Source organism: Periplaneta americana, chromosome 6, assembly GCF_040183065.1.
Source record: "Periplaneta americana isolate PAMFEO1 chromosome 6, P.americana_PAMFEO1_priV1, whole genome shotgun sequence".
Taxonomy (NCBI): Eukaryota; Metazoa; Arthropoda; class Insecta; order Blattodea; family Blattidae; genus Periplaneta; species Periplaneta americana.
Window position 1 is genome coordinate 18,202,177 of NC_091122.1, and position 18,755 is coordinate 18,220,931.

The 18,755-nt window shown below is 35.4% G+C and overlaps 1 protein-coding gene across 1 annotated transcript in view; it reads left to right on the forward strand.

Moving 5' to 3' along the window:
• The first annotated feature begins 7,856 nt into the window (after positions 1–7,856).
• LOC138701077 (uncharacterized) overlaps positions 7,857–18,755 on the forward strand; it is a 296,991-nt gene continuing 286,092 nt past the window's right edge. Inside the window, exon 1 of the mRNA XM_069827635.1 lies at positions 7,857–8,850. Within this exon, the coding sequence (XP_069683736.1) occupies positions 8,795–8,850 (56 nt within the window). The 5' untranslated portion in view covers positions 7,857–8,794. The remainder of the gene's footprint in view (positions 8,851–18,755) is intronic.

An 18,755-nucleotide genomic window follows, 5' to 3' on the forward strand; every position in this document is an offset into this window, starting at 1 on the left:
TATAGGCCATATATATTTCTTTTTCCTTCCTTTCCCCTTTTTGTTCTCTTTATCAGTCGATGAATTTATTATCATAGCCTTTTCATTGTGAATTTTATTTAATTGTCGTTTTTCTTTTCTTTTTATTATTATTTTATTACATTTCATTTTGGTATAGTCTTCCTTACGTTTTTCCATATTAACCATTTGTACTAAATGAGATGCTTTCACTATATTCCAATGTATTTTACTTTCTTTTTTTTTTTGTATTATGGTATTATTTTCATGTTGTTTAGTGTCGATTTTATTATGCTATTATTATTATTATTATTATTATTATTATTATTATTATTATTATTATTTCTTTTGTAATATGTTAGTATTCTGTTCTTCAACTTTTTGTTAAATTTTAACTGCTTATATACTTTGTGACCTGGTAGAGTGTAAGAGAAGGCCCTATGGCCTTAACTCTGCCAGTATAAATAAAGAATTATTATTATTATTATTATTATTATTATTATTATTATTACTATTATTATTATTATTATTATTATTATTATTATTATTATTATTATTATTATTATTATTATTATTATTATTAAGTAAGTTTAAGAATAAGATATCGTATATATTTTCATTCGAAATAATTTTAAACAGATTTAAACGTTGATAAAGGAGGAAAAACTTGATACTGGCAAAACTCCTAATATCCTGGCAACCAGTCACTTCTATTACGAGTAAAAACAAAACCCTAAAACGCGCGGTAAGGAACAAAGGAACATCATTTTCTGATGAGCAAACGATGCGTCCATTTCTAATTGATCGGAACATTGGAAAAAGTTGTAGATTTTCTGGTTGTTTTACGACAACGCAACCACAAGCCCGAGGACTGAGGAGCAACAAACAAGACCTGGCTGGCGTGGTCTTCTTTAAAAATAGAGAAGTGCTTAATGGAGAGAACCACATGTCAGCTGCGGAGCACAAAAAGAGAGGAAATTAAGAGTAACGACACAATAGAGGAACACAAACGATCCAGCCCTTTTTGTTCCGGTAGCCGTACCTCAATAAAACAAGCCGTGATAGCTCAGTTGGTGAGGTGATCGACAACCACTGCCAAGATATTTCTTCTAATTGAACTTCTTGTTGTCGTTCTTACCACTGGATGCGAGATTCACTGAGTTAAATTCAGGGGAGGACGATGGATTTTTAAGAGAGATAAAATCCTTAACTATTCCCCCGAAAATAATAAGACTGATTAACATAACTCTAGCAAATACAACAGCGGTAGTTAAAATAAATAACAAACTAAGTAACAGTTTTCAAATTAACAAAGGAGTTAAACAAGGAGATCCTCTTTCTGCAACCCTTTTCATACTAGTGGTGGACTTGATAATCAAACAACTAGAGAATAGAGGTAATATAAGCACAAGATTGGTACAATGTACAGTATATGCAGACGATATACTACTAATAGCAAGATCAAAGAAGACATTAATTGAAAAGCTGGAAACTTTAATGAAAGAATCGGCACAATATGGATTAATCATAAATGCAAAGAAAACAAAATTTTTTAAATGTTCAGCCAAAAATATTGAACCAGAAAACTTACAGATGGATAATACTATTTTTGAAGGAGTAAAATCCTTCAAGTACTTGGGATCAATAGTAAACGACGAAAACAATATCGAGGAAGAAATAAACAATAGAAATGTTATGGCAAATAAAGCATACTTTGCAAATCTCAACCTATTCAAAAGCAAATACGCATCTAAACAAGCAAAATTAAGACTATATTTAACAGTAATAAGACCAATTGTAACATATGCAAGTGAAACCTGGACCCTAACTGAATTGTCTAAGCAGAAGCTCCTGGTTTTTGAAAGGAAAATATTACGAAGGATATTTGGCCCAATAAAAGATGCAAACGATGAGTGGAGAATTGGAAATAATAAAGAGTTAAATATTTTAATACAAAACCAACACATAGTAAACTATATCAAAGCGCAAAGGATGGCATGGTTTGGCCATATCAATCGTATGGATGAAGGAAAAACAGTTAAGAAAATATATAAATGGAACCCCATCATTAAAAGAGCAAAAGGAAGACCAAAAAGTAGATGGAAGGAAAAGATAACCAACGATTTGAAAACAATGAATGTAAAGAATTGGCCAAATCTTGTTCATAACAGAAAAGAATGGCGTAAATTAATTGAGAAGGTCAAAACTTTGACAAAGTTGTAGCACCTACTGAAGAAGAAGAAGAAGAAGAAAATCCTTAACTTGGTGTCCTTCGGAGGGAAGTATTGCTGAGTGTCTATGTCCTAGATTCTATGTACGTAAATGAACCCCTTCCCTCAATGAGAGGACTTCAGGCAAAATATACTGGCTATTTCTACCCCACTTTATAATATTAAGGTGACATAAGCGATCCAAAACAAGCGTGTCCTCGTTCCTTTCTGCAAACGCATTCCACGACGTATGATGTCACAGGGCAGGAGACAATCGTCCCTTACGTACTACAGTCCAAGTAGGCTTATTGTACATTCTTGTGGATTGAGTGCACCTGGTTCATCAGCAGGTTCCTCCATCCGCCATATGACGCGTTATTTTTCTCCCTTATCTACCCGTAGGTATAGCCTATCATTCCCTGACCAAGGTCTTCTGTACCTCACTCTCTTTTTTTAAGTGGCTTAATAGCGATGAATGAGATGAAGATGATAATGCCAGCGAAATGAATCCAGAATCAGACGCCAAAAGTTATCCAGCATTTGCTCTTCACGGGTTGAGGGAAAACCCCGGAAAAAACCTCAACCAGATAACTTGTCTCAACCAGGATTTGAAACCAGGCCCGCTCGTTACACGGTCAGACATGTTAACTGTTACTCCACAGCAGTGGACCCCACTCTCTTGAGTCGTCAAGATCCCCAAGGGCTGTCATGCAAGGGAGCCCGGGTTTAATCTCCAACTCCGGTGAATGTGATATTCGTGGTGAATGAAGCCAGGGTTGCAAGTGTTTTCTCGAGGTCCTCCCGTTTACCCCACATCATTCCATCAATACACACCACAGTCTCCTTAAATTATCATCTCTGAAAACATAGCATTTCCATGCGTGTTGCAGGTGTTGGTTCGTCCGTCTACAGGCACAGGAGTTTCCTCGTGGTATATCCGAAGACAAGCGTGGTGGCGGTCCTAAACAACTGGAAGATCTTTCGGATCGGAAGGTTAACTTCTGCGGATATTAACAACACAAGAGATTAGAAGTACAGTAGACTGTCACCAGGGAATGCTGTTGCAGCTAAAGAAGACTAGAGATGAACGCGTGGAGCAGTGGATGGAGCAACCAGGTTTATATATCGAGCATGAAACTTATTCCACAGGGTGTATAATAAGTCTACTTGGGTCGCAATACGTATGAAATGGTCTCGTTCAACCATATATAATAAAATCATAAGATCCCCGTCTGCAGAGCATGTGTCTGTGTGAATGTTCACAAAAGCAATTAGTGTTACAAATTAACCTGTAAGAGTCTGACAATGACCCTGATTATTTGGAAACAAAAGAATATTCTCAAAGCTCATACTAGACAAATAATATATCTTAAAATGCTGTCAAACTTAAAAAAAAAATATTTTTGTGAATTAAAGAAAGCATAAGAAATTATTAAAATATGTAAATATTTATTTTGTCAATTTTCCGCGAAATTAATTTCGTAAGCCTACATGTACTTAACCCATGTAATGAATAGTATTAGTAGTTTGTAGCAGTGGTAGTGGAAGTAGTAAGTTGGTAGTATTTTATTTAGCTATGCTTTGAACGGCAGAGATTATCGTATCAGTGGGCGAGAAATGGCAGACAAATTTTCCAGGAGTCCTCAATCAGAGACAGAGTCTTTTACATATCCTAAATATACGACACGTGACCCATAGCTTTAACAGCTCTCTCAAATGAAGCCAGGTTAATAACTTTATCACCGTTTAAAATCCACCGTCTTCGGCCAAATCTGAAACCGCGAACATCGGACTGAACGCCTAGCGTGGTAACCTCTTGGCCACCGAGGATGGTCTTCTCATTTTATAAATGAAATCTATCTGTATGAGTGAGAAACATAGGCAGTGACGGGGAGAGAAGATTCGAATCTGAATTTTGCTTTGTGGGAAGGGTATAACAAGGCAGTTCCATGCATTAGGAAGAGATTGAAAACAAAAAAATCGCTTGCAATATCGGAAATAATAAACTGTCCTCCAACTGGTTAGTCTATGACGAAACAAAGGACAAAGATTGGATTCCCCAAGATATTTCTTGAATGTCAACGGCAAAGCAAGGCTAGGTGGAGGGATCAAGATTGTACACTGCAATTGACGTGAATGCCAGAAAATCTGGAGAAGAGGAGTGAGAATATAGGGAGAAAGTGAAGAGGATAATAATTGAGAAAGAACAAGAGAGAATAATTGAGATTGAGAAGTAGATTAACAAAAAGACGAGGGTAAGAGAGAATTACAAATAGAGAAAGAATAAGTGGGGATAATGGAGAATTAGAAGTAAAGAAAAAACAAGGAGAGAATAATGGAGATTGAGAAGTAAAGAAAAAGAAAGGGATAATGGAGAATTAGAAACAGAGAAAGTACAAGACGAGGATAAGGGAGAATTGCAAGCAGGGAAAGTGGAGATAATGGGAATCAGAAGTAGAGAAAGAATAAGGGGAGGATAATGGAGTTTGAGAAGTAAAGAAAAAGAAAGGGATAATGGAGAATTAGAAACAGAGAAAGTACAAGACGAGGATAAGGGAGAATTGCAAGCAGAGAAAGTGGGGATAATGGGAATCAGAAGTAGAGAAAAAACAAGGAGAGGATAATGGAGATTGAGAAGCAAAGAAAAAGAAAGGGATAATGGAGAATTAGAAACAGAGAAAGTACAAGACGAGGATAAGGGAGAATTGCAAGCAGAGAAAGTGGGGATAATGGGAATCAGAAGTAGAGAAAACACAAGGAGAGGATAATGGAGATTGAGAAGCAAAGAAAAAGAAAGGGATAATGGAGAATTAGAAACAGAGAAAGTACAAGACGAGGATAAGGGAGAATTGCAAGCAGAGAAAGAAGGGATAATGGGAATCAGAAGTAGAGAAAGAACAAGGAGAGGATAATGGAGATTGAGAAGCAAAGAAAAAGAAAGGGATAATGGAGAATTAGAAACAGAGACAGTACAAGACGAGGGTAAGGGAGAATTGCAAGTAGGGAAAGTGGGGATAATGGGAATCAGAAGTAGAGAAAGAACAAGGAGAGGATAATGGAGATTGAGAAGCAAAGAAAAAGAAAGGGATAATGGAGAATTAGAAACAGAGAAAGTACAAGACGAGGGTAAGGGAGAATTGCAAACAGAGAAAGCGGAGATAATGCAGAATTAGAAGTAGAGAAATAATAATGAGAGGATAATGGAGAATGAGAAGGAGAGAAAAAAGAAAGGGATAATGGAAATTAGGAGTAGAGAAAGTACAAGACGAGGATAAGGGAGAATTGCAAGCAGAGAAAGTGCGGATAATGGAGAATTAGAAGTAGAGAAAGAACAAAGGTGAGGATATTGGAGAATTGCAAACAGAGAAAGCGGAGATAATGCAGAATTAGAAGTAGAGAAATAATAATGAGAGGATAATGGAGAATGAGAAGCAGAGAAAAAAGAAAGGGATAATGGAGATTAGGAGTAGAGAAAGTACAAGACGAGGATAAGGGAGAATTGCTAGTAGAGAAAGTGGGGATAATGGGAATCAGAAGTAGAGAAAGAACAAGGAGAGGATAATGGAGATTGAGAAGCAAAGAAAAAGAAATGGATAATGGAGAATTAGAAACAGAGAAAGTACAAGACGAGGATAAGGGAGAATTGCAAGCAGAGAAAGAGGGGATAATGGGAATCAGAAGTAGAGAAAGAACAAGGAGAGGATAATGGAGATTGAGAAGCAAAGAAAAAGAAAGGGATAATGGAGAATTAGAAACAGAGAAAGTACAAGACGAGGGTAAGGGAGAATTGCAAGCAGAGAAAGAGGGAATAATGGGAATCAGAAGTAGAGGAAGAACAAGGAGAGGATAATGGAGATTGAGAAGCAAAGAAAATGAAAGGGATAATGGAGAATTAGAAACAGAGAAAGTACAAGACGAGGGTAAGGGAGAATTGCAAGTAGGGAAAGTGGGGATAATGGGAATCAGAAGTAGAGAAAGAACAAGGAGAGGATAATGGAGATTGAGAAGCAAAGAAAAAGAAAGGGATAATGGAGAATTAGAAACAGAGAAAGTACAAGACGAGGGTAAGGGAGAATTGCAAGTAGGGAAAGTGGGGATAATGGGAATCAGAAGTAGAGAAAGAACAAGGAGAGGATAATGGAGATTGAGAAGCAAAGAAAAAGAAAGGGATAATGGAGAATTAGAAACAGAGAAAGTACAAGACGAGGGTAAGGGAGAATTGCAAGTAGAGAAAGTGGGGATAATGGGAATCAGAAGTAGAGAAAACACAAGGAGAGGATAATGGAGATTGAGAAGCAAAGAAAAAGAAAGGGATAATGGAGAATTAGAAACAGAGAAAGTACAAGACGAGGGTAAGGGAGAATTGCAAGCAGAGAAATTGGGGATAATGGGAATCAGAAGTAGAGAAAGAACAAGGAGAGGATAATGGAGATTGAGAAGCAAAGAAAAAGAAAGGGATAATGGAGAATTAGAAACAGAGAAAGTACAAGACGAGGGTAAGGGAGAATTGCAAGCAGAGAAATTGGGGATAATGGGAATCAGAAGTAGAGAAACTACAAGACGAGGATAAGGGAGAATTGCAAGCAGAGAAAGTGCGGATAATGGAGAATTAGAAGTAGAGAAAGAACAAAGGTGAGGATAATGGAGAATTGCAAACAGAGAAAGCGGAGATAATGCAGAATTAGAAGTAGAGAAAGAACAAAGGTGAGGATATTGGAGAATGAGAAGCAGAGAAAAAAGAAAGGGATAATGGAAATTAGGAGTAGAGAAAGTACAAGACGAGGATAAGGGAGAATTGCAAGTAGAGAAAGTGGGGATAATTGGAATCAGACGTAGAAAAAGAACAGGGAAAGAATAATAGAGATTTAGAAATAAAAAAAAGAAAGAGATAATGGAGAATTAGAAACAGAGAAAGAATAAGACGAAGATAAGAGAGAATTGCAAGTAGAGAAAGAATAAGTGTGGATAATGGAGGACTAGAAGTAAGAAAAGAACAGTTGGAAATAATAGAAAATTACAAGTAGAGAAAGAACAAGACGAGATTAAGGGAGAATTGCAAATAGAGAAAAAACAAGTGGGGATACTGGATAATTAGAAGTAGGGAAAGAACAAGAAGATAATGAAGAATGAGCAGATAAAGAAGATAATAGAGATTGAGAAGTAGAGAATAAATAAGATGAAGATAAAAGGTTGAGAAGAAAGGAAAATAGAATGTCAAGGACGAACGGGAGAATGGAAGAAGAAAAGAGAAGACGATAATCAGAGAGAAGAAAAATGAAAAGTGAGTGAACAGAAAATATTAGAAAATAGCAGTAGTATAGTAAACAGAGAATAAAGAGCATGAGAAAGAAGCGGTCAGTGAGGAGAAGAAAAATATCGAGCGGTGCAAAACAACTCGACAGATATTCAGACGTGAAAAATGCCGCAGTCGGGGCGTAAAACAGGACAGCGCCTGCGATGCAGAAGGTTTCGTACCTTATGGCGTCATGGAATAAAAAATAAATTGATGACTACCTCATGTGAAGCCAAACGAAAAATCGGAACTATTTTCATCTCTGTCACCGAGGCGCGAGCATCCCCAGCGATCGTGTAGGGGGGGGGGGGGGAAGCCCACGGAGGAGCGCAGGCAGTTCAGTTCAGTACCGGGCGAGGAGCCGTCGGAGCAGGTCACGGCAAGCGTATCGCGTTCGTCGACTTTTCGCGTGTTCGCAACAATGCAGTGACAGCGAGCGCCGTGTTGAAGTGCTGTGAGTGTGCGACCTTCTTTTGTCAGTTGACGATCGACTTGTGAGGACTATGTATTGTTACGACACTTGCAGAAGCGTTTAAATGAGTAACTTGGTATAATTCATCGCGTAGAAACGACAAAATTTCCCCGCGTTTGTGAGAGTGAAAGGCATTTTTTAGTGCGTTCTTTGTTCATTAACACATTTTGACAACCTTACAAAAATGTAAATTATGACAAAATTATGCATTTCATTTCAGTGCACGCGTTTAAATTATTTAGCTATTCAGAAGTTGTAATATCAAACAATTAGCGAGATTTTGTAACTTCAAATCTATTTTGTGAGAATTTAAAACTAAGCCACCTGTCTTAAAAAAAATTGCAAACAACGTTCGAACCTATACGAGGTGGTGGGGTTACCAAGAAGTGCAAGTGATAAAAAAAAAAAAAAGAAAAATGGCACGGAAGTGATTTATGATAACATATTTTATCATCATCAATACTGCCAACAGAAGTTGAGAGTGCCTTGTCCTACAGCTACCGTCCAATTCCCTTTTATAAAACAGGAGTAACTGAATCGTCAGAGGTTGTTGTATGGGCTATTGCCCTCTGAAACCAACGGTTCACCCAATGCATGCAGGGGCGATGGACGTCGTATCTGACCTCTGAAGATCCTCCATCACAGCGATGCCAGCGAGGAGGAAGATTCGTGTCGTGTGAAGATATTTTAAAATACACTATATAATTGTTTCATGCAGACTACGCGTTATTCTGGAAGTAATTGTAGCTATTACTCGGTTTCCTGCGTCTTCAATCATTCACTACTGCCCTTTGCACCAGAAGAGCCTTCCTTCGCTCTAAGATGAAGGAACATCGCATGAAAGCCCTTCGAGTTACCACCACCAACAATATTACCAGGTAAGTTGACTCTCATGTAACAAATTACGGTACGTTTTCTCATACATATTTCGAAGCAGTTACAGTAACCATTACACTGTGTGCATAGTGTTACCCATGGCGTAGGCTACCGACGGAGGAACGTTTTAGGGTTAATCCTCTCCCCCCCCCCCCCAATAGGTTACATAAAAGAAAGAGGAATAAAAGAAGAAAGAATGAAAGTTCAGTCAACTTCAAGACGGGTAAATGACTCTCAAAAATGTAGGATTACTTCAATCTGATATTCTTGATATTTTTTGTCTCATTGGGTAATTGCTTTGTGATGAATAATAATGATAATTATAATTTGACCTCGTATATCATAGCTATTGGTTTGATATATATAGGATGTGCCAGTGTCAGTTTATTATCGCAACCTAATATTTCGTTATTGCTTCAATAATTCACTTCAACTTGAGTCATATTTCAGTAGACTTAATTACTGTTGTTTGGTGTGGTATGTTCGAAAAAAATATGCATTGAAGTAGTCATCATGGAAAGAGAATTTTATTATTACATTATTGTTTTTAACCAATTACATTCTTCTTTATAAACCATGTGACTAATAAAACAAGACAAGGGAACTCTAGTAGCGAAATTAATCGAACTCAGAAAAAATGTTAACAGTCACGGATACGAAAGTTTTCCCGCAGTTTTACGATTAGGCACAAAAATGACCCAAACTTCACACAAACACAAAAAGAAAAACTTGCGTACGCAAGTGTTACACCTTGAAAAATTCGTTAACGGGGATATTAACTAAGTAAATGGCTATCAATACAGGATGAATTGATTCGTTTAGGAGAAATCGTACGGAGGCAGACTGTACAGTATCACAAAAATCACCTTCACTTCACGATGGATGCGGAAGGCGTTTATTACGTCAAAATTTCGAAATTGATTTTTAATTTTTCATTTCATCCAAAAAGTGGTTTCAAGCATGTCATCTTTCTGTGTTCTTGTATACAATGAATTCTCCTAAAATTCTGGTCGGATTTTCTTCATGTTCAATAACTAACAGTCCATTTATCCATAAAAATATAATACTCTTTCTGGGCGTGCTAGGGTGATTATTATATAAAAAACAATATATATCTGTTCTAGCAATAAAGTATTATTATTATTATTATTATTATTATTATTATTATTATTATTATCATCATCATGATCATCACTATTATTATTAGCTATAGTCTAACAATTTTGAGAACAGAATTTTTTTGATGTCGCTGCGTCTTCAAAACCCGCTATGTGTTTTTTTTTAAGATTTTTGCAGAAGAAAGAAAAAACATTATTACTTTTAGTTTCCTTGACTTTAAAAGCTACTTTCATTTTTCTTGTAATGACTGAAATTATACCAGAAATTGCTTTGAAAATCAAGGAAATTAAGTAACAGTACTTTTCTTTTCTCCTGCAAAATTCTTTAACAAACACACATCGGATTTCGGAGGCGCAATGACGATATTCAGAAACTAACAGTCCTCTTATTCATAAAAATGTAAGACATGCTATAATAATTTTGAGAATAGAATATAAAAACAGTGTCGATTTAATCCAAAACGATATCGATGGTGTTATTCGATTACCCGAATTTATCTACTTTGGTCACTTTATTTCTAAACACAAAAATTATTACATCAAAATTAACAAATACTCAAATAATGGAGTAATAAAGAGACGTTTAGGGGAAAAAGATGTCCAAAAGGACGTAACTACTTTTACGTAACATCAATTCAAATGGAGTCTTAAATACAGCAACGAAATTTGGGTACTCAATCGAAAATATAAAAATAAGGAAATCGCCGGGAATCAAGTTACAACTGAATCGCAAACTGTATGTAAAATGTCACGCCAAGTTGAATGTTGGCGATCTTTTTATTCGGCCCCTGTGAGCTCTCTTCCTCCTTCCGTTTTCGGTAGTTTTCCTGATTTTGTGTGGCAGATTGTCTCGGCATAGTGAAGCTGTAAGATAAAATTTTACGAATTTTTATCAGGTTTTTTATACTTTAACAAATCTGCATGTTGTTAAACATGATGAGAGCTTTCTAAAAAGTATTTGTTCGTTAGCGTATATTAAATGGTTCACGAGATATTAAATGCTTCAATGGGTAAGAGTATTGAAATCATAGGTGATTTTGACAAGTCCGCCATTTTGGCTGTTTGAAATATTTTTCGATGATTGGCGTGTACGCATATTAGAGATGAACAAAACTAACTGCCGCTCTCGCTCGCTGTGTTCGTTGCATTTGTCTTTCGAATCTCGTCTCGTAATTATCGTGCGCTTCGAGTCTCGCTCATCATTCTCGAAATACCGGTATTCATAATTTAAGACTTAACAAAAATAAAGTTTCTAACAGCAATATATTTTTACTGCTTTTGTCACTGTATACGGTAATGCTTAATACGCACTAATTAATTGCATTTTTATAGCTACTGCAGTGTGTGTGGAAAGAAATTACATTTTAGCTGCATAAAATAGTATTCTTTGCAGCTTAAAATTATATTTTAAGGTGTCTAAATCTATGTTTTAGTGCCTATTTTGATAAATTCAATCCTATTTTAGGTGTCTAAAAGTTAGTTTTTAAGTGTCTAAACATCCGAGTCTATATTTCATTTCATATAAGTTGAGAGGATTTAAAAGCATTTCTTTCCCCTTCTACTTTCTCTGAGTTCGTCAGCGGCAGTGTAAACGACATTTCATACAAGTTGAGAGGATGTGAAAGCATTTATTTCACTTTACGCTGTCGCTGACGAACTCAGAGAAAGTAGAAGGGGAAAGAAATGCTTTCAAATCCTCTCAACTTGTATGAAATGGCGTATAGTTATCGGTAGATAAACCTAGTCTTCATAAACCACGTATTCGCGAAATACGGGTTGTTCAGCTGATAAAAGCAAACATTTTATGTTCCTTCCAGGTGAAGGTAGACCAGGTTTAAATTCGCGAAATAACGCGAAATTTTCTGTAGTCCTATACGCATTATTTTTATTTTTTTTAGCAGGAATTTATTCCAAATTAGTATTTTTCAAGTTGACGATATGTGTCAAAGGAACAACAATATTATTTGTATACCAATACCTAAAATCTGATTAGTGTACTAGTCAGCGATGTATGCAATGGAGGGGGAAAAGAAATGGCCACCCTATCCCATTAACTTCTGGCTTAGTTGTCTCATGAATGATGCCTTATTGATGTCACTTATGAGATTCAAACCTGTCTTCGGACAGTTGACTAGACAACAAGAAGATAAATTTTTATTTTTTCCGAAATTTTAATTTAAAGTGCTCAAAAATTGATATTTATGTGCAAAATGTTAAATTTAATATCCAAACCCTATTTCAATACAGAATTTTGAATCTGATAGATTATATAAACCGGATTCCAACTGCTTTCATTTTTGAATAGCCTGAATGTTTTCTTTATATTATTCACACACAGGACCGTTACACAAATTTCTCTACCAAACACGTAAGTGCCGATAAAAAAAATTGTCAGTATTGTTTAAAATGTACAAAGAACCTTAAGATTCCCTTGATGAAATATACCTTTAGTTTTTGTAGAAATATACAGGAATATAGTTGGCCTGAGTAGCGTAGTCGGTATAGCGCTGGCCTTCTGTGTTCAAGGTTGAGGGTTCGATCCTGGCCCAGGTCGATAGCATTTAAGTGTGCTTAAATGCGACAGGCTCATGTCAGTAGATTTGCTGGCAAGTAAAAGTACTTCTGCGGGAAAAATTCCGGCACCCCGGCGACGTTGATATAACCTCCACAGTTGCGAGCGTCGTTAAATAAACCATAATTTTTAATTTGTAGTATAATGTAAGCCTATTGTACACGACGAGAGTCGAAAAGTTATGTTTTTTTAATGTCACATAATATTTGCTTTCTTTTTATATTTTTTTATGCAAAATAACACTGAAATTAAGTTTTATATCTCTTTGTAAAACGCATAAGAAAGTATATGTCATCTTCGTGACTATCCTTTTCTCAGTGACATACACTACTCCTGCAAATATATTACTCGCACAAGAAAACTTGCCTACTACCATTAAAGAGTCTAAAACGGTTCAGAGTAACAGCATTTCAAAACAAGGAAGAGACAGCTACAAGAATAAGGATAAGGGGCCACAACAAATCGCTCTATCTAAAATAAATGGAGAGGAAGAAGTATGCCTATAATGACACTTTTTTTCAGTAATTTATGGTTCTAAATGTCATTTGTAATAGAAAAATCCTCATAATCATGGAGAAAATTATAAAACATCTAAGTGAAAACATTTCCTTCAAAGTTTTCTTCATGATTTCCCCAGCTGGTAAAACCAAGTCCATCTGAAACACAGTTCGAAAGATTTCATGTAATAGACGCTAGGGGCGCAAAGATACGGGAAGTGAAGCTGTAATTTTGTGATCTTTGACATGATCATCACTGCATATTTGTAGTGAATAACCAGCCATTCGTCCCGTATTAAGTGTAATAATAGTATAAAAAAAACAACGACGAGACGCAAACGATAGTCAATTTTATTGTTACGTGAAACAGCCAATTCCTCTTTTACTACAGAGCGTAGACATCCGTTATAACAGTGTTTTGATATAGTCCATTATAACTTGCTGCTTCGTAGAAGAAAAGAAATTCGTAGATAATATTATGTAGTTTAATGGAATACAATGGGGAAAAAAGGATGTGTAATTAAATGAAACATTGTCATTATAAGTTAAACTAGTGGCTTGTGCAGCAAATGCTGCAAACTAAGTTCATTAGACGTTCAAATAAACATTTTTCAGATTTATATTCAATGAAGAATACCAGACATTTTGAAAGTTATTTGCTTCCATAATAATGAAAGATACTCTCTCTCGAGCCAATACTGAAGAGAACCACGCACATAAATATCTACACCACACCGCCATTAAATATATGAAAATGACTCAACCCCACTTGATTAATAAGTATAAAAATATTTGATTTTTAATAATATTATTATCTTACGTAAGTTTTATAGCTTTCAGTAACGTATACTAGCCTATATATACTATACAGCCGCCACTCAGTAAAATATAGAAATCAAAATCTAATTTAAGTTATTCTCTACATCTACTTATATAACCCCAAAACGTTTCACTTTCATATCATCAATATAGCATTAATATGTATAATTAATGAAAAAGAGTCACAACATGGCATTAACTACAATAATATTTCATTTCTAATGATAATCATGTCATCAAATCACCTCAAGTTTTGTAGTTTTATAATATCCAATACACAGCTGTACCTAGAAAATTACACACCAGAATCAAACCTGTAAATTATTTTTAGTAAGTTAAGTTTTTAATAACCAATTCAATTTGAGCTCTAAATATGTCAGCATTCTTGCAGATCATGGCCTTCGTGTAATATTGTTCACTGTAGTGTGTGTTTTGTTTTATTCTGAAATGCAATTAGCTAGTTTAGCTAGTTCTCAAAACTGACGGCAGATGGATTTTGGAAAATAGGAAAATTATGTTGAAAAATTGACATTTCACTGAAAACTACTATTTTTCTGGAAAACTTTGAGTTCCAAGCTTCAAAATGAGGGGTCATTTATTAAACTCCGTTCAGCCGTTTTCCCGTAATTTCCATTACCAGTTCAAATTATGATAATCACAGTTTTCGGTAAAGATTTAGTACATCTATGACATATCCTTAAATATTCATTACTTTTCCTAGTAAAAAATGTCCACCATATGACTTTTTAAATGCTCTGGGGGTCAAGCCCTACCCAGGATCTATAATACAAAACAACAAATAGACCTAAATAATTTCTGAAGTAAAACATCTATACTCCATCTAATAGGACAGAAAAATTGCAATAACTTCTCATGAAAAGTTTATCTGTAAAGTTACGTCGCTTGTGATACCATGGAGACAGAATTTTAAGCTGAACGTCGTGCTTTGTGGTAGACCTACTTCATGCGATCCGTTTTTCTCTCCATTCTCTTTTCAATGAATGTCGAGATTTTTCGCTCCATTGTCTAATTATTGGATAGGGTGTACGCATCCTGCCTGTAGTTAAAATTAAAATTAAATTATGGTTTATTTAACGACGCTAGCAACTTCCAAGGTTATATCGCCGGTGTGCCGGAATTTTGTCCCGCAGGAGTTCTTTTACATGCCAGTAAATCTACTGACATGATCCTGTCGCATTTAAGCACACTTAAATATCTTGGAAAAAAAAAACGGAGAGAATGATGAAAGAGGGAAAGTGTAATTATGATGGCGAAATGAGTCCGAAGTTCAACGCCGAATGTTGCCCAGCAATTTTGCTTCGATTGGTTGAGGGAAAACCTCCGAAAAATCCTCAACCAGGATTTGAACCCGGACCCGCTCGTTACACGGTCAGACGCGCTAACGTTACTCCACAGCGGTGGACTTTATGTACGCTTCGTGTCTTTTATTTCTGTTTTTGCATCCATGTGTCTTGTGTTAGGCCTATACATATAACATATAACATTTCATTTGCCTCATATTCTGATGTCAGCATTTTGGTCGTAGTAACAATCGAACAGTATTTACGTTCCGCCATATTGGTTTCACGCTATAGTTAGATCGTTTATATATAGATGCACACACATTTTACAAAAGAACTTTTATCAAAGAAACCTTTATAAAAGAAAACTCATTACACTGTCTCATATTTTATAAAAGATCTCTGACATATGTCTTTGATAGCGTAATAGGCCTACCAGCCTAATGTGTATCATTCTTTTGTCTGTCTACCGCAAATTCATCTGGACTCATCGACGCTTCATCCAGTCCTATTGTGTAAAAAGCCGTCACCCCAGCTATTCGGTTAATAGTGAATCTGCACCATAACGACTTCTGTAAACGTCTGTAACTCTTAGCAATAATTCTTTTTATAATAATAAGCTAAGAATGGAGTTCGCACAACGTGTACTGAGAAATAGTTCATTAGTCAGTACAGAATTCTGTCAATGAAACAGTTCTTTGTTTGCGGTACATAACGTGATATAGTTCACAGAACTCACTGCGCAGTTCACAAAAACAATCGAAGCTCGGTGTATGTTATTGCTTCTTCATTTATATCTTGCAGTGCAATCCGTGTACCGCACGCATATCTTGTCGTAATATGTCGCAGTTCATAAATGGATTCGGTCCACTCGGAGGTTGCCATGGCATCTGTGGAATAGAAGTCGAGCCAGATTTGGTTCTTCTTTTTACGTAGTTGTTAAGGGAGTAGGTGCAGTTTACAGCAGTAAAATTTTTAGAAATATTCAACATTATTTCCTCCATTACTGTATCTTGTACAATAACGAAAATTGGTATGTGTATTACACTGTCCTTCTGCTATATGAAAAAAATATTTTTCGATTAAAAAAAATATTTATATATATATATTTTTTTTTTTCAAAATTCAAAATGGTGGCAGTTCACTGTGCAGTGATAAAGCATTTCCTTCATAACTCAAACGTTTTCATTTTTCATGTTCTCTTTCTTTTATTTTATTGCTGAAAATCATGTTTATAATATCATGCTCTTTCAACTACATTCCTTAATAAATAATATTTTTTTTTTTTTTGTGTTAGAGGAAAGTACTTATATTTGACCATTTTTTTAAATAGCCTAAATTTATTTTTATCAGACAATCTATCAAAGGTATAGAAGTGATCTTGCATCATATTATAGATATGACATGCATAAATACACACAAAAAATTTCATCACAGAATGTGGGATAGGTTTTGAGTTATGTGGGAAATGCTACATCACTGCACAGTGAACGGAATTTTGAAAAAAAAAAAAAAAATTAAATAATTTTTTTATAAATCGTAAAAATATTTTTTTCATATAGCAGAAGGACAGTGTTTTACACATACTAATTTTCATTATTGTACAAGATACAGTAATGGAGGAAAAAATGTGGAATATTTCCAAAATTTTACTGCTGTAAGCTGTAACTAACCCCTTAAAGTAGGTTCTTCTATCCATGTGTGGCTGCTGATAGGTACTGGAGCCATAGTTCTTCTATAAAGGATGGTCCCCTTGCTAGTTCATATGCCAAGAGTGACGACATGGCTCTAGGATCGACATCTCTAGAATATCTACAAACAGCGAGAAGCTGATGGATTGGGCGATAAGAAATAAGCTGCAACTGAACGAGAAGACCGTAGCTATGATATGTAGGAAAGGTGGACGACTAGCAATAATTCTTTTTATAACACACCATTCTGTAAAGTAGAAGGACATGGCCAAGGATAGACTTCTGTTCATTTTTACAACCGGAGCAATAGATGAAGCACCCTTTTACACAAAAGGGGACCCTGACATACTGCAACAAATTGCTACCAAACCCTCCAATAAAAGAATATTTTACCCTAAATGAAATTGTCATAACTGAGAGAAAGGAATGTCTTCGAATTGTACAGGGTGTATTTTTGCAGGTATCAATGGCTTCAAAACACCATAAACATGACTATAAACGACACTAAATGGTGCAGAGTTGGATTCACTTTGCAACTAAGGTCAGTCCTTTACAACACTCTTTATTGCTATTTTTAGGCACAATTGTATAAAATTTCCTGACTAAAGATCAACTTTGATCGAAGATCGGAAAGTGAACCGAGTTCAGACACTTCGGGCCGCATTCATAGACATTCTTAGTGCGGGCTTTCGGTGGATGATCAGCGAACTAACGTTTTTCGTATTCATAAACCAGTGTCAGCGATATGATATGATATGAATCCTGTTTAGCACGCTCGTAGCCCGGGCTAGCGAAATGTCTATGAATAGCACCCTTCTTCTATTGTATAAAACTTTTCTGCGATCAAATTACCTTGGTTCAAATGCAATTTAAGTTCACGTGAAAAGGATTTGACAACATCGCATAAACAGGTGAAGTTTGTGATGCGCGGCCATGTTGCACAGGTTTGTTTAGCGTTGTCAATTTAGCGACTTTAACTCTTTTTCAACGACAATTTCTTTTAACTGTTATATGGCTTAAATAGGGATTTAGCGACCTTTTTAGCACCCCATAGCAACAAAATTAAATCTTTCTTTGTTGATAATGAGAAATCTAGCGACTTTCCAATTACTTTTTGGCGACTTTCCGTACACTCCGTTGGAGACACTGGTTTGTTTTGTGCACTGTAAATAGTGGCGGACAATAAGAAGGTTGACTGTTCTCCAAATTCTTATTATTGTTATGGTGTTTGATACTGCTGAACATAATAAAGCTTTATAAAACCACAATTTTCGTTTAGTAATACAGTTAATTGAAAATTTATGAATGTACCTACCATATCCATTAATAATTAATGGTTGTTATAAACATAATATAATTATAGGTTATGTTATTTGATACTGCTGAACACGATAGAGCCTTATATAATATAAGAATGTTTGTGTATTAAGGCAAGAAATTGAATATATATATATATATATATATATATATATATATATATATATATATATACCTTCCATATCTATTAAGATTAATAATAATAGTGGATATTTTATTTGCATAATCTGTCACTCGTATATTTCAAACAAAAAAAAAAAAAAAGAAATAACTGAACTTGGATCATCTCACTTAATCGGAGAAATTTCTTCAGTCAAAGTTGACTTCAGTTTAAGACAAATTAATCTCAGATTAGACTTTATACAACACAAAATTCCAAGTTCAGCTAGAACAAGGATCAATTTAACCTCTGATCTAAGATTAATTGGTTTATACAATCGGCCTTAAATGGTGCAGAGTTGGATTCAGTCTGCAATCAAGGTCAGTTCTTTACAATACTTTTTCTTGCTATTTTTAGTGTGTTGTACGTACTGTTGACATAATTTTTCCCTAAGTTGTTTGCGTTGGAATCCTTGAAATTCAAGGCGCACAA